The sequence below is a fragment of the Rattus norvegicus genome, chromosome 7 (assembly GCF_021556685.1).
Source record: "Rattus norvegicus strain SHRSP/BbbUtx chromosome 7, alternate assembly SHRSP_T2T, whole genome shotgun sequence".
NCBI classification, from domain to species: domain Eukaryota; kingdom Metazoa; phylum Chordata; class Mammalia; order Rodentia; family Muridae; genus Rattus; species Rattus norvegicus.
The window spans coordinates 68,928,626-68,945,597 of NC_141540.1; the positions used below are offsets into that span (position 1 = coordinate 68,928,626).

Consider the following 16,972-nt stretch of genomic DNA (forward strand, 5'->3'; position numbering starts at 1 on the left):
TGGATATAGGTGGTTAACTGGTTGGTATTCAATGTATATTAGCCATGGTGAATGATTAAACATGAAAATAATTATTCATATTTATAGCTGTAAGTACAGTTTAAGTGACTGTCCCTTTTGGAACCTATGTTCTATCTGAGCGAATACCCTTTAAGAGCTTTTCCAGTATTTTCACTTCTCCTTTTAATACTTTTCTGAGTTGAAGAAGGAGAGTGGAAAAGAATTTTTTCCATAGTTTCATCTTCTAAGAGAACAGGAACACATAAACGTTTTTAACTAGTCCCAGTAGTAACAGAGTGGAGAACACGTAGGGCTGATTTCATTACCATTATTCTTTGCTTGAATAAATAGGAATGTTTTATTTTAAAATGAAATAAAGTACTTTATATTTGAAAGTTTGAAATTTAGGTTCATGTGCATATCTGTCACACATGCATGCTTTTAACATATATGATCTTCAATTGCTATGAGAGTCTTTTGATTTAGTGATCTATGTGTGAGTACATATAGGAGGGGGGTTTTGTTTTCTTATTCTTTGTAATGGTGCTCCACTCAGGAGCTGAAAAATGTTGTCATAGCTGATTCATCCCTGAGTGAATGATTGGTGGATAATGTGCATCCACATTGCGCCTGCCTGATCATATTTTCATGTAACATCATTGCTGTATGCATACAAGGCATGGCAAATGTGAGGGTTTCTAATTGCTAGCCTCTTTGCTTGTAGTTCTTGTAGTGCAAGAGATCAAATATAAAATGAGGTTTTGTTGAATTTAGATTTCAATTACACATCTTTCTTTTACAGATTGTGTCAAGATTTTGGCAGTAAGCATACATTTTATATTAAATTATTTAAATCAGGATTGTTTTAAAAATAGTTCTCATACACTTTAAATTTCCACCCAGTCAAACTCAAAGTTTTGCATAGGCTTTTTTAATGTCATATATTTTTACTACAGTGGTTTTCCATGAAATCTCATATTTTGGTCATACAGTGTAACCTCCTCATCTTTTCATCCCATGGAAAGCAACAGATTTAAATTGTGGAAGCAACAGTTCACATTCTGTTTTGTAAATCAGTGAACAAGTGTTAAGGTTGAATCACTGAATATAAAACAAGAAGGCAGAGAAGTATTGTAGCTTAGGGTTAATGTTGAGAAGTGAAACGAGACAGGTTGTTTAACTTTGATGGATGGCTGCCCTCAAACTATCTAGAGCCACTAGAAAACAATGAAACACATCATCTGATCATGCCAGAATGAAAGGCACATGTTTAACATGTCTTGTTGGTATATTACTATAGAAACAGATAAATAGGTAAATTCGTTATTCTGTACTGAATGAAGGAGTTTATCTAACATATTCTCAATGACTGTGCTGTTGGTAACACTTGCAGACTGCTTACCCCATGTCAAGATTTGACACGAAGGGCAGTTGTGAAGAGAGGGTCAGTTTTTAATAAGAAGTATCTGTCAGACTTCAAGAATTCATGAGAGAACTGAAAAGGTGATTCTAGGAAGAGAAATGGAGAAACAGACTCAATGCAGAAGGTGATCTGTTGAGAATAGTGTTACAGTTACTGTGAAAACCCTTATCTTCTGTACTGTGTGAGAGCAATGTCACAAGTAACAACTACCCATTGCTTTGATGCCCCATGAACTTCATCAATTTTTCATCTTTGATGCTGAGGAAGATACTGAAAATACATAATTGTGGTTTGAAGAGAAGGCCAACTTGGAGAATAAGTTTCTTGGAAAGACTATCCTAGGAGATTTCCTAGAGAAAAGTTAAACTTCATCAAGGTTCTGAAGCACATTTGAGACCAGTTCAAAACAATGTAAAGAGACAGAAGAAAGGTCTTTAGAAACCATTCATGCCATTAAATGATTCCTCTTTTCTGGATGCTGAGGGGCTAGATTAGGTAATACTTGTGTAATCCAGATTTGGAGACCCGTTAGAATCCCTTCTCAGAAATATTTGGAGCTGAAACAAAAAGTCCATGTTGAAATGAACCATTTCTCTGATCACTGGTAAAATTCCACCTTCCTAAAAAATGAAAATTTCTCATAAAAAGAAACCGGAAGAGGAAGAAGGCAGTGTTTAATATACTTCTAGAAAGAATAAAAGCGAAAAGCCAGGAATCAACATACTGTGCCAGCTATGTCAACTGCAAAGCAGAAGGTTCTAAAAAGACAGGAGGAGCAAGAGTAGGAGAAAAGGATAAAGAGACAGTGGAGGTGGGGAAAGAACAGAGTTCAGGAAGCCCATTCTTGCAGGGGCAGGAAAATCCGTTGAGAATAACATGAGCCAGGTCACCAAACCAGACAAGGTTCACCTCCTCAAAGATGACTAAGCCAAGCAGTATCCCAAGAACCAGGAAGCATAGAAAGAGTCACACTTGATGTCTGATCTGTGAAAAGCGTCCTCTGTCTTCCTGCATGAGTGACTAGAGGACGGACTATTATCAAGCCTTTCAACTGTTCAAAGAGAAGCACATTTGAAGAAGCAGATTCTACATATGTGCCCCTTACACAGCATGCCAAAGCCTTCCACAGATGAACACCTAGCAGATGTCGTATGAGGAACCAGATGAAAGAGATCATCCCATTACCCTCCACATCTGTGACTAAGATCTCATGAGACACCCATACTCCAAAATCAAACTGTGAATCAAACATAGCCCAAGGCCTGTGACCTGCAGAAGTAGTGCAGCATGAGTCTGAGGAGTCCAAGAAACTGCTCTCATATACACTCAAAACACAGGATCTTGGTCCCAGAATTCTTGAGAGTGGGCCATTGGCACCGTTGGAGGCAAGCATGTTCTTGCCAGCCATTAGCTGGTAATAGAAGCTGGCGCCCTGTACTACGAGGCATGAAGAGAACCTCTTCTCCAGACACACACACATGCGTGGCAGTGTACCTGACAGCTTCCGGTGCCAGTTTTTCCAAAGATCATTTTTCATACATTTGTGAAGCTAATGGAGACTCAACTCATACAGAGCTCAATTAGACATCTTGTAGTTTTCCCCTTCAAACACCAATCAACCCTTTACTATTGGCCTTAACTCTGGCTAGAATTTCAAGTGTTTGTTTTAATACAATCTAGTTCTATTTCACCTTATTCCCTCTCCATTTTACGTATTCATTTTAAGCACAAAATAAAGGTATGTAAAGCATGGAGAAAATGTTGAAATGAGTGCTTTATATCGACGAAATCATTGACATCCCGCAAATTCACGGAGGCAGATGCTATGATCCAAATAAAAGACAAAAGTAAAAGTTTGTGAAATTAAAGGACATTTCTCTCACAGGTAGCACATAACAAAAATGATATGCCTGCATGCCTGAATGGAAATCCATACCAAAGGTTTTCACTCTATAGTAAAGTCCTCATCGGGTCTAGCTAATATTAGAATAATGGTGTCTGGAAGAAATAACATACTTAGCCTCAAATGTATTAACTCAGTTTGCCAGAACTACAGTCCTTATGAATGATAGATTGTAAAATATTCAAGGCATGACCATTTATTGCCTTGGAGAGCCCAGAAGTGGCATGAGTTACTGTTTACTCAGTATCTCTTGTTCGTTTTCTATATAACTGAAAATCAGTCCTCGGTTTTAGCCTTTATACTTTTTAGTGCACATTTGTCTATGGTGCAACTCATGCTACAAGGATCCATTAGAGCAGGTTGGACATTGTCTAAGATCTGAACATGGTCTACAGATCCGGATCCAGGAGTTGTCTCTTGTATTCATTAACTATTTTGAAGTTACTCTTCTAGATTATCATATGTAATATGGGAGTTATAATATATTCAGATTTGAGTTTAAAGGTCTAACATGAGAGCTGGATGGGATGGAATATTGAATGAATGAGTAGACTTTTCAATATAAAAGTGTAACAAGTCTTCAGTTAGTGCACCCTTCTTTATGTGATTCCTCCTTAAGGAGAATTGCCTAGACATAAGATCCTAGAGCAGTATACATTTGTAGTTTAATTACTAGCTCTGGAATACAAGTATCTATATTTTGCTAATCTATCTGAGATTTGTCTTTTCAGTGTTCCTTCCATTTTCATTATTGTTACACATTTTGCCTTACAGGCTTTTAGATTTTGGATATATTCCTAAAACATAGCTTACTTCTTCATCTGTGATTAAAGCACATGTTCTTTCAAAATGATTTTTCTGGGACTTTGATTTTTAGATTATCCCTAGGAAGAATTTTGTGGCCTAGACCCTATTATTTATAGAATCGAAAACTCAGGGCTTCCTATGTGTTGGATGTTTTATACTCTGTGCGAGTTATTTACAACCATTCTACCAACACATAGCAGTATATACACATTCCATATGTGCTTGCTTGGGTTGAAGTTGTTAGGTAAATTTGACAAATTCATTCAACTACTCTGCCTTGGGGTCTTGGGCCACATTTGGGTAGATATTCTGATTTATGCCTACCTTCTGAGGGACAGTACTTTGGAGAAAGAGTAATACCTCACATATGTTCTTTTAAGTTCAAATGTCACACAATTTCCTATTTATTATAGTGACATTTTCTAAGGAAATAGATGGCATTCCATCTTCTAGATAGGGAAGGTGTGTGTGTGATGCAGAAGCAGGTGAGTGGAATGTAGGTTATTCTTCATCATTTCAGATGTCTCCCTTATGCTCCTATGTATCTTAGATGGCTTTGTCTTTTGGCTTATTGTTTTATTGTGTGTCTGGTTTGAGTATTAGAGCTTAGAACTTTAGAATATTGTATATTTCTGGAGACATCATTTAAGTGATAATACATTTCTTTCCCATAACAATTCAACCTGTAGGTGGCATTTCTTTCCCATAACAATTCAACCTGTAGGTAGCATTACAGAAATCTGACAATTTTGTCTATGTGCTGCTAGGAATAAATCAATAGTTTTCCATGACCACCAAAATTGCAGTATTGTGAAGAAGAGAATAAAACTATATAACATAGGTTCAGCATAAAACATTAGTATAGCAAGCATTCAAAGTATTTAGAACAACTATTTCAGTTCAATGTGTTTGATAGTATGGTTTCAAATACCACAGTGTAATGATGGATATATGATATTGATTGAAAAAATTAATAGCAAAAAAAATGATTAAAATAGAATGCCCTATACAACATAGTAAAGCTGGTAGAATTAAAATTCTTTCTGAATTCATTACTATATATTTTTATGCATTCTGCATGAGCACACTCTTATACTTTTAAAATTACAATCAAGATTTATTTTGGTGTGATTATGTGTTGTGTGTATGTGTAGTTGTGTGGGACCATGTGCATGCAATTGCAGTTGACTGTGGAGGACAGAAGGCATCAGATCCCCTGGATATGGAGTTATAGGTGGCTGTTAGCTGTCTAGTGTGAGTGCTAGGAGTTGAACCTTGCTTTTTTTATAAAAGGAGCAAGTACTTTAAAACCACTGCATCATTTCTCCAGTCTGTCTTGTATTTTAATATCTGTTTGATCTATATCTATTTAATATCTATCACCCATCTATCTTTTACATGTCTACATATTTCTGCATATGTTGAATATATATGTATATGCATAAGTGAAAGAGAATTTGTGGTAAAGTCAGCATGTTTCTTGAAAGATAAATCTGCTCTATTTGCCTCTCTTCATCTCCCACTTCTTCTTTGAGCTTTACCTTCTGTTACCCACCACCATGAACACAATAATTTTTGTGCCCAATCCTAGTTGGTGTATGTAGTAGAAATTTAATCATTAAGTTAAAATATATAACAAAATGTCTTCACTACAAAAGATTCATCTCTTTTATTCTGTTTAAAATAACATACACCATCCATTCACTAAAATCATCTTGAAGTCTCTGATCCACATGATGTTCTAGTTGCTTGAGCAGTACCTTGTAGGTAGAATTTCTGCTTGCCAGGAGATTATATTTTAACAGGAAAAGAAGAAAATATGCATGTAAACATGTGTAGAGAAACAAATGGGATTACTTCAGATTCTAATAGTGCAAAAGATTCTGCAGGGTGTGGAAGAAGGAGCCACAGGTGGTTTCCAGGACTCTGAAGGGTGGGATTGTTAGGAGGTACCCTCCATGGAGGTAATTGTGAGTCATAGGATACCACACAAAGACTGAAGCAGACTCTACAGGGCAGAGCAAAGCTTTAGAAAAAGACGACGCATAAGTATGGGCAAGAGCCAAGTTGGTATAAGATCAGAAATGGTACCTGAGCTTAGAGAGGCTGAACTCATAGGGTTTTCCTCTTCAGCACCAAATTTTGATTATTCTCTCCCTCCTTTCAGTGGGAAAATTCCAGATTTTCCAGCAAATGACGACGTGGTGGTATAACATGAGTGACATTTTATAAACATCATCCTGGTGTCTAGAAGAGGGGCACATTGCAATGGTTGGTTTGCATGTCAGGGCCTATGACATTGTTTGAACAATGAGTCAATGTAGAAAAATGTCATCATTAAACTTTGAAATATTTTGTCAGGTGTGATATTAATCCCTACATCTATAGCCAAGAGGAAGGTGGGTGATTGACCCAGTCCCCATAGTCTACTTCTACATTGTCCTTTGTTTCTGCATTATTTTTTGTGGACCAATTAAGCATACTTTCTGTTTTCATGAGGAATTTATTTTTCTCATAGCAAACCCGGTTTTGAATTCTGGATTACAAGTCACGTATTTTCTTTATATGGGAGGGAGTGGAAGGACTACAAAAAATATCCAGAAGTCAGTCTAACTCTCAGCGACTTAACTGCAGCACGTGGTTCAGAAGGGAAAGGTGTGAGGCAGTCCAGAAGATTTGTCAGCCCTCCAGTTTAGACAATTTTTTGCTTCCTCATCTTTCATTGCCAAGGTTACCATTTCTCATTTATCCCACATCCCCCATATTCCCTGATAGCTGCTGCTGCCCGGAAAGTGATTTCAAGGTTTCATTTTCTATGTGCTCTTACCCATTAGCTTGCAGTTTCTGTTCACTTTTTTTTTGTGGTTGGCAATTCATTGAAATTTTGCTGTTTTTACAGATGAATGTGACAATTCTAATTTGCGGTAGAAAACTTTAACTTGAGATCTGGTGGGTACAAAATAGCAAGAAAGGCCTGTGGATTCCTCTTCTACCTTCATACCAGGGTATAAGGAAATGTAGCTCTCAGCTTTTTCCCCTTCAGCTCTTGTCCCTTTGTCAAAAATTATTAATCACTCCATTACAACATTTTGCTCAAATTTATTATTTAAAAGCAGAAGAAAGCTAGAAAGAGGAGTTCTCACTTTTCTTCTTTTGGTTTGCCTTTTCTTGTCTCTTTCTCTCCTCACTTTGATCCTATTTGTCACTCCCTAACTACAGGCAGAGATGATTGACATGCATTGACTTCCTCCCTGTGGTAACATATTTGGCTAAAATGTTTTTATGCCATTCAGCAAATAGGAACTTAGCAGTTATTAAACCAGAGACTAGATTGCACCCTGCATTCTATGAAATGCATGGTTTCACTGAACTATTTCTTGAGGATACTAATAGCCTATGCTACTGTGCTACTCTGTAAAAGATAGTTCTGGAACATGCCTCAGTGGAGGCTTGTGTAATCGTATGCCCCTTAAAAACTTTATTCAATAATGAATCTCCTTAAATTTGTTGAATCCAGAATTTTACAAATATATTTATCTAATTTGTCTTTCACTACTGCTGTGCTAGAATTGCATGGAGCCAGGGCTTGGGGAATCACAGTTAGTTCCCTAACTGTGCCAGTCTGATAGACAGCAAGTACTTGTTAATATTTAGTGAACATTTAATATCTGTTGTGAGGTTTCAAATATTAGATAGACTCTTTCATGTAGTCTTCTACCAATTATTATAATTACAATCAGAATTATTGAAAACCCTACCTTACTGCCAGTAAAAATACTTAAGTAATTTATTCAAACCCATATAGCCAAAAAACAAGAAACTTGATTTTAGACTCAGTGACCAAATTTAAATATTCAAATATCTCTCCCTTTGTATACTCTCTTTGACATGTGACATGGTGAGCCATATATTTTATATAAATATACCATTGTACAGTAGAAGAAACTTAAGGAGGCCCAACAGTTACGGGAGAAACTAAAGCTACAGACTCAAAATATCCCAAGTTAATAAATATTTATTTGTCTTGTTGCTGTGACATAGACCTATCAAAAGCAAGCTGTAGGAGGGAAGGGTTTATTTTGACTCATAGTTCAGGAGTACAGACCATGGTGGTCGGAAAATCAGGCAGCAGGACCTGCAAGCTTCTTATTACATTGCTTCTTCATTCAGGAAACAGGATGAGAGATAACTCTTGTTCAGAGAACTTTCTCCTTTTTACATCCAAGATCCCAACTGATGAAATGTTGTCATCCAAAGTTTAGATAAATCATGGCACCTCAATTAACCTAATCCAGATAAACCTCCATAGTCATATCAGAAGCTTGTGTTCTAGGTGATTCTGCCAAGATGACAATATTAACTATTGCAGCCATGATCGGGAACCCAGAAAGCATGGATTCAAACCCTGAGACTTGGGAATCAATGTTTTTAATCCTTCAAACCTCCTTTCCCAGCATATAATATATATAATCTTCCAAGCTTAGAAATATTAAGACATCCATATTAAAATATATTCTACATCAAGCTATTTTTTATTCATTGCTTCATATAGAAGATGCTCTGAATGTGTATCCGAATGTTTGCTACCCCTAGTCATGGATTTGAAGGCAGGCTGAAGGTTGTTTTGGCAGTGAAGTCATGAGGAAAGAATAATTTAGTGACCTCAAGGGGAAGAAGAACCAGGCATCGCCAAGCAGGGGCCCAGCTTTGGAAGCTGTAGGAAGGGAGGAGAGGCTCTGCAGGCCCAGCGAAGTTGACTTCAATATAGGATCTAAATTTGAAAGACACTGGGACACATGTGTATTTTGTCCTTGAAAGTACATCTACACGAAATCTATTTTCCTTGGTTTTGCTTTTGCCTTACCATTGCAGTAGCTCAAATGAGGATTTTAAAAGTGTCATTCTGGGTATGAATTTTTACTCTATTATCAAATGTGACCTTAAAAAAATTCCAAATTATGTCACCTACAAAATGAGGGTAGACATTTTATTCCAAGAAACAAGAGCATACTATAAGGTGCTTGAGAAAGTAGATGCTAATTTTTTGGTGTAAGAGTATGAAGAAGCAGTTGTCTTTTCTCTTCTTCTTTTTTCTTTTCTTTTCTTTTCTTAATTGTATGAGTTCAGGTTGAAAGTGTTAACTTTTAAAAAAACTCCTACTTTTCACATTTTCCCTACTTCAGCTGAAGTACAATAATTTAAATTCAACAATGTCCAGTCTCCTAATGCACAGAGAAGCTGGCAAAAAGAAAGCTATGTCATTGGATGATTTTCAAAATACAACCTCAAATGATGTTTGAAATTACTTTATTCTGAGCAGGATTCATCTAAGCAATTATCAAACACTTATTTATTCATTATGTTTTTGTGTGGAAGTCTGTCTGGCATTGAAGAAAGACTCTTGAGAGGTGGGAAAATAAACAGTGTCATTCAAACGTCTGTGTCTTAAGTTTTCTTAATAAATTACATTTACATTTACATGAAGAAGGGAGTGACAATTTTTCCAAGTTGTTTTAAGTTGATAAAAACTGACAAAAGCAAGATGGTTCTTGATTCTTGAGTCATATCAACATGCTTCATTTGGAAAACTATTCCCTGTTTACAGTATATACAGTTGGCTACAGTGTCTCATTCCTGTGGTGCTCTCTTATCTTTGGGAATCTGAGATAGAAGTTTGTGAGTTCATAACCAGCCCAGGCTACATAGTAAGATCCTGTTGTAAACAACCACAACAACAACTACACAATCACCACCAATGATGACAGTGACCATAGTAATGTAGTTTTTATAAATAGAACCTTCAGTGTGAGAAATTCAATGTTCTGGGATTACCTATGTCAAGGTTTCAAGGAAGGCTATTGTAGCACAACTACAATGATTCTATGTTCTTAGGACTCGTATCTCTTTTCTATTGCAGGATGAATAAGAGATACTTACAGAAAGCAACACAAGGGAAGCTTCTGATCATTATTTTTATAGTGACCTTGTGGGGGAAAGCTGTTTCCAGCGCCAACCATCACAAAGGTAAGTTCCCTTGCTTTCCATGCTGTCTGTGTGAGATGGCTCCTTTAAACATATTGTCACATTCTGTCTTCACTGGTCTGTTCAATTTTATTAGGTGTGGGTTCCCTTAGCAATTTTCTTTAAGTAAAAATGCAGCGAGCTGTCTTCAAGATGACTTTGAGAAGAGAAACATAGTGTTTCCAGGATTACTGCCAATTCTGCAAATATTGTCCAATGAATGTAAAATTCCAACTCTGTCTTCCCTCTGTTTTAAAGACAGTGATGTTAAAATGTTAAGTTGGTGTGTAATAAAGATGAATTTGAGACTTCCCTTATCTTCATAAAGAAAACACTTTTCATATGCATGTCTTAGTCATGTGTACACAGTATATGTAAAGTTTTCTTTTAGATACTTTTGTAGACCATCACTTTTCTGGCAGCATGCCCTTCTGCCCATGATTTGGCCACCATTTCTACCAGGATCCCCAGTAAGTTCTGTTCTACAACAGAAAAGAGTGAGAATATTTGTCCATATGTATGTGCTGTCAGCTCAGAATTACTCCCTTTTCTCCTTTCTAGCCATTAGACTCAGCATAATGAATGGCCGCCTTTTCCAAATGAGTTGAAATGGGGCTATTTCTGCATTATGTCTACCACAATCAAGAATTCATAACCTGAGAAGTCAATTTAGATTTTTCTGTGAAATATGGTTTTGCTATTCAATTCTCTGTCCACTATAAAGGCTAGCAATTTCCTTTCTTATTCTGTTTTGGGGTAAAGGAGGAATTAAGAGTGCTTTGAATTCTCTAATACTTAAATTATTTAGACATGTGCATTTAATTAGCATCACATGACCCATTAACACAGAGATAACACAGAAGCAATGTGAGAATTGAGGTCTATGTAACACACTTCCCCTTGCATTTAAAACCAATAAATGATAATTTATAAGATGGAGAATTTTGTGGAGCGTTTGTTCCTGTTTTGTAATCCTCATTTTTACCTATAGAGGTGTGCATGCTTGTAAATGCACAGTTCTCTCTTTGTCGTTAATGGTGCCTGTGGTTCTGTCAATCAAACTTTTCATCCTCTTTAGTAATTGTTATCTTAGTTTCTTTTTCTGTCACTGTGATAAAACACCCTGACAAAGAGCATCTTAACCACAGTTCCAGGGTATGGTTGATTGTCGTATGGAAGTCATTTCAGGAGGAGGGAGCTGGTCACATTTCATCTATAATCAGCGACAGAGCAACTCATGCAATCTAGGATCTCCTGCTCCTATAATGGTCCTCCTGACAATTATGATGGGTCTTTCTCCTTCAAATAACAGAAGATGATCTCTCGTAACCGCACCCCAGATCATTAGTTTGTCAAGTTAAGAGTTGACAACACTAACCATCACAATGCTATCTGTACAAAGTGGAAAAGATTCTGTGGCAATACATCACCTCTGCTTCAAGGCAACAGCGAACCTGGTATCTGAAATCAAAGGTGCACCTAGTACTTGTTTCCAAAAGGGGAAAACTCTCTGAGAAAGGCTATGCCTGGTCCTCAAAAAATTCTGCCCATCTATACTTTCCATGACAGTTAGTTACTCCAGGGCCCATTTCCAGGCTTTAGAAGCGAGAGAAGCAGAGAGGAATGTCAGGAATGGTGGGTGTCAGAACAGCACCAGCAGTGTTCCTGATAGACATGCTTTCATGGTCAAAGCCAGGGGACACTGTCTAGAAGAGATTCATTCATAACGACTTTCCACAGTATGAATTGCATGCCACTGTTAGAGATACTTAAGAATCCTTACGCCATGCTATGTACTCCGTTAACTTCAAAACCACTGTTTCTTACTACTTACTAACAATATATTTTGCATTTTATTTATTTATAAAAATAAAAGAGTACTTAAACATTTGTGTTTCTTTAAATTATGTGGATATGTGTGTATCTGTGAGTACAGCTGCTTATTTAGTCCAGAAGAAACCCTCAGATACACTGGAACTAAAGGTACATGTGGTTGTGAGCTGCCTAAGGTGGGTGCTGGGAACTAAACTCAGATCCTCTGGAAGGGCAGGAAGCACTTTAAGCTGCTGAGTCATCTCTGTGGTCTCAAACACTGCGTTGTATATGGAAACAGACTGCTGCATTATACAATAAATGCTAACTGCCAAGTGCAATTCATTGTACAGGAGACAACCTAAGTTGCTTTCTGTCTCATGTTTACCTTGCCACTAATTTGCATAAAGACTTTATGAGGGATTTCTCTTTTCCTCTATTGCCCTTCCTTCCCTTCCTTTTCTTCACTTATTCTTTTTGTCCTGTGTTATTTCATATATAAAAATGTAAGGGCAATATAAATGTCAGTGATATAGCACATATTCATGTCCTCAGTAGTGAATTGGAAGTATGCACTTTCTAATGTTCTTGAACTTGTTGTGTGTGCATGCTGACTTCATTCTTTTCCTGCCTCCCTTAGTGTTCTAGCATAATCATTGTTCCAAACATTCCATTTAGAGTCCCTCCATATTTAATAACAATAACCTCTTCATAGAAGCAAGGCTGCACATTTCTAAAGGCTTAGCTTGGGTAGTTCTTGTATAGATGGTAAGAATGTAATTGCAATTTTGCTATTTGGAAAGTATGTTATAAGATATAACACATCTATTTTCCCCAGTCAATCCACATTGCATGAAGTAACTACAAATATACGTATTCTCTTGTGCATGGATGTTTGATGTTCTAGTTTTTTCCTGTTCTGAGCGATGGTTCTAGGGGTGCTACTGTACATTTCTTTCAGTGTACATGTGCACGTTTCTCTGGAGGAAACATTCCTGGGAGCAGAATGCTGGCTCACATAACATGACTGGGTTCAACTTGGCCATAGAATGCTGAATGGTTTTCCAATCCAACAGCACTGGTACTTTTGCTCTGAGTATTTTGTTTACATCTTTCTGTTCCCCACTCTCTAGCTCTTCCATCCAGAATATTTCTCCCTTCTTTTAATAATTTGTTCAGGAGTTAGTCATTTTGTTACTTTTCAAAGGACCCATTTGCCTTTGCTGTTCATTTCACGTTGTAAAAGTAACTTTTATTTGCCAGATGTAATTGTCCTCTCAGTGTTTTACTGCAGAGTAAACTTACCCTTTCCAGCTCTTTCTGAACTCTGGCTGGCTGGTTCAATTCAGCTGTTCTGACTCAAACACCTGTCCGAGCTGACTGATTCAATCTGGCTTCTCTCAGCTTCTCAGTGAACTGCTTAGCTTCGCCTCAAACTAACTCTGGCATTTTGGTCTAATCTTCTGACTCCTCCTTATTTATTCTCTGGCTTCAACTGCCTCTGCTGACCTGCACTGAACTTCATGAACTCACGAATGAACTCAACTCCACTGCACTGCACTGACTGTACTGACTCTCAATGACTCTCTCCTTGTGCTGCCTTAAATCATCCCTCTTTCCTGTCCTGTTGTCATGAGAATTGGGCATATCCTATCTCTGACTCATTCTCTCAAATTTTTCTCTGATTTGTCTCTTTGCATCTCAACTAGACATTGCTTTTAAACACAGCTCCTTTGTTCTACAAACTCATTTTACCTTAAAGGAGTGTGCTAAGAGCTTGTCTGCCTTCCAGCTGGATCACACATGTGGTTAGAGCAGCCATGTTGCTGAACTAAAATTCCTCTACATCATGCAATACTTTTGTATATTTTAATGTCACTCTCCATTGTCATGTCAACTCTTTATACATGGGTGTTTGGCTTCATGAAGTTTAGGCAAGTCAGGCTGGTTGAATTATATTTTTCATAAGACAGTAAGAAATCTGTCTCTGGTCCTTGGTGAATACTCCAAAATATCAAAAGTACATATTAGAAAACCAGGAGGACTAAGGAACATTCCAGATACCAGCTCGTCTGGTAACCGTTGGTGAGATAGGTACTACTACATAACTTTTTAAGTTCTGAATCTGATTAGTAAATATTGCAAGTGGGATTCACATATAAAAGTCTTTCTCCATATAGTCATGATATAACCAGCGATGAAGTTCTTCGTTCCTGGTATCTGTTTGGCTGGCTTCTGGAGTTTGATGGATTAGTATTGCTTATGAACGCAAAATAGATGTTATCTCTACTACCACTAGGATAGAACTACAGGCGTTGCGTGCACAACACCATTCGCACTCTTTCTGACTGGCTCAGTGTTTACATTACCTATTGACTTTTGAGTTCTCTCCCTTCTACACTTTTGAATATTTATTCAGGTTTAAAGAGTCACGCTTCCTTGAGCCTCCTTGCATCTAAGTTATACTTTAGTCCACCGATGTGCTTCGGTTTCATGTATCGTTTGCCTCTAAAATTCTTTCCTGCCTGAGAATTTTCTTGGACTTTAATGCCTTTATGTTCTTGTTCTTACTTTCTTTCTTTTTTTCTTTTTTTCGGAACTGGGGACCGAACCCAGGGCCTTGCACTCGCTAGGCAAGCGCTCTACCACTGAGCTAAATCCCTAACCCTTGTTCTTACTTTCTCTTTTTCATCCTATATAATTTTCTAATTTGTTTTGTGAGATAAGTTAGCCATTTAGTCCACTTCACAAGGAGAATTTTATCATATAAAAACTTCAATTATATTTATAGTTTTGTGAATGTTTTTATTTAAAATTTTTAATTTTTTGGAGGATTTATCATTAATACTGTATTTACATCATTCCCACTCTTCTTTTTCCCTCTTCCAAATTCTCCCTGTCCTGAAACTTCCTATTAAATCTGCAACTTCTTCCATTATTGTTATTATTTTCTATGCACACACACACACACACACACACACATGAAACACATATTCATAGACTCCCACACAGATTCACGCACTCATATACACAGATCACACCCTCATACACACAGATTCACACACTTATGCACACCCGCATACATTGACACACATACATGCACATACATGTACACACACCCATGCACCTGCACCTACAAACACACACTCACAGACATGTACACACACATACTCACATGCATACATACTCTCATATACACTCACACACACTCATATACACATACTTATACACAAATGCACACATACATGCACATAATCACATAGATACATATACTGACACACATGCACATACACTCACACACATACATTCAGACACACATATACACACATAGGCATGTGCACACACATATGTACGCACACGTGCGCACACACACACACACACATACACACACACACCCCATACACTACTGAGTCCTTTAGTGTTGTTTCTCTGTATATGTGTTTATAGATGCCCACTGAAGATGGATATCCTATCCAGGGTCTTGTCCCTTGAGAAGATTGATTCTTGCTTTTCAGTAGCCATTTATTGTCCATAGTCCTTGATCTAGTGGTGCTGCATCCTTGAGAAAGTTTCTCCATTCCTAATAGCATGTCAGCTAGTTTTCTCATCATGCATGCCCTGTTAAGGCAGCCAAATTATTGAAATTTCAAGAGCGTAGCTTTCCTATGTCGTCTTAAAGACACTTCTCACTGGCAATGCATTGGTCCTCTGGTTCTTAGACTCTTTTTTTCTCCCTCTTCCATCCTGATCACTGAGACGGGATGACAGGCTTGTGTTGTTGACACATACTGGGGATGAGTTCCCCAGAACCATTGTTCTCTACACTTTGAGCAGTTGTAGATTTCTTTGATGGTCTTTGTGTGCTGCAAAAGGGGCTGCTTTGAGCAGGAGTGAGGGCTACATGTATCTGTGGATGTAAGGATGGTATTTAGGATGTAGTTGATAATTGTGTCAGTTTAGGAATGTGGCAACGAGTCCATGACCTCACCTCCCTTAGGTAGTTAGCTAAATTGCAGTGCCAGGTATAAATTCCTTCCTATTGAATGAGCCTCATGTCCAATTAGGCTTTTTACCCTTGAAATATAAGTGCCACCATTTAACCTTTGGTATCTCTTACCATGCTGGCCATGTTGTGGTTCTTAGGGATTACAGACAGACACGAGTTATAAATGTTACTACCACCAGGGCATTTGAGTTCCTCATCTCCTTCCGCAGCTCTTATTCTTGTCTGATATGTTCACTTGATGTTTCACTGAGAATTCTGAGCCTTTCTTATCATGTGGTTCCCTCCCAAATTGATAAATAAAGCTAGTGAGATGAGTGCCCAGAAGTACCCCCAATGGATCATTTTGCACCCCAAACATCCCTTTCATCTGCCAAAGCCATTGCTATCCAGATCATCTACCGAATTGATACCGAACTGCCCCCCCCTTTTTTCTGATGTATAGCTATAAAGAGCCTAGGCTGATCTGGTAGTAATCAATATTTCTTGTTTATCAGGACTTTCTGTTTCTTCCAATAGAACCACCACCTGTGTGGGACTGAGTAGTCCTGGACTCATTGACTCTATTGTCATCTTGTGGAAATATTTTATATTGGATTCTTGTGATGGAAAAGTTGTTTGTTTACTCAATATTTTTTGAGTACCTGCATCAGGGCAGAGAATATGGTAGTACATAAAAGAGATAAAAATTTTTCTCTTATGGAGCTTTTATCTCTGAAGTAGGAAAATAGATAAAAAGAAAAGGAAATAAAATGGTATGCTTTATGGTATAAATGCAGTAGAGACAGTATAAAGGAAGGAAGAGGCCTAGAAAGCGCTGAGGAGGGATTATATGTTTAAATAAGGCCTTTGGGCTGAGTTCACATTTTTAGCAGGGAGATATCAAGAGGAAAGAATTTTCCAGGCAGAAACAGCCATACCTATGAGTGCTTCTAAGCATTCTTAGAGACAAGGAGAAATACTGGAGAGGAAAACATGCACACAACAGGCTGTAAGGAAGAAA

At 37.6% G+C, this 16,972-nt stretch overlaps 1 protein-coding gene across 7 annotated transcripts in view; it reads left to right on the forward strand.

Moving 5' to 3' along the window:
* Positions 1–16,972, forward strand: part of Tafa2 (TAFA chemokine like family member 2) — a 475,874-nt gene that overhangs the window by 312,331 nt on the left and 146,571 nt on the right. For all 7 annotated transcript variants that reach the window (XR_015624379.1, XR_015624378.1, NM_001432033.1 and 4 more), the window contains one exon: positions 10,051–10,157. Coding sequence is in view for 5 of the 7 variants with exons in the window: in XM_087559021.1 (XP_087415147.1) it covers positions 10,051–10,157 (107 nt within the window). In the remaining 2 variants the exon portion in view is untranslated. The remainder of the gene's footprint in view (positions 1–10,050; positions 10,158–16,972) is intronic.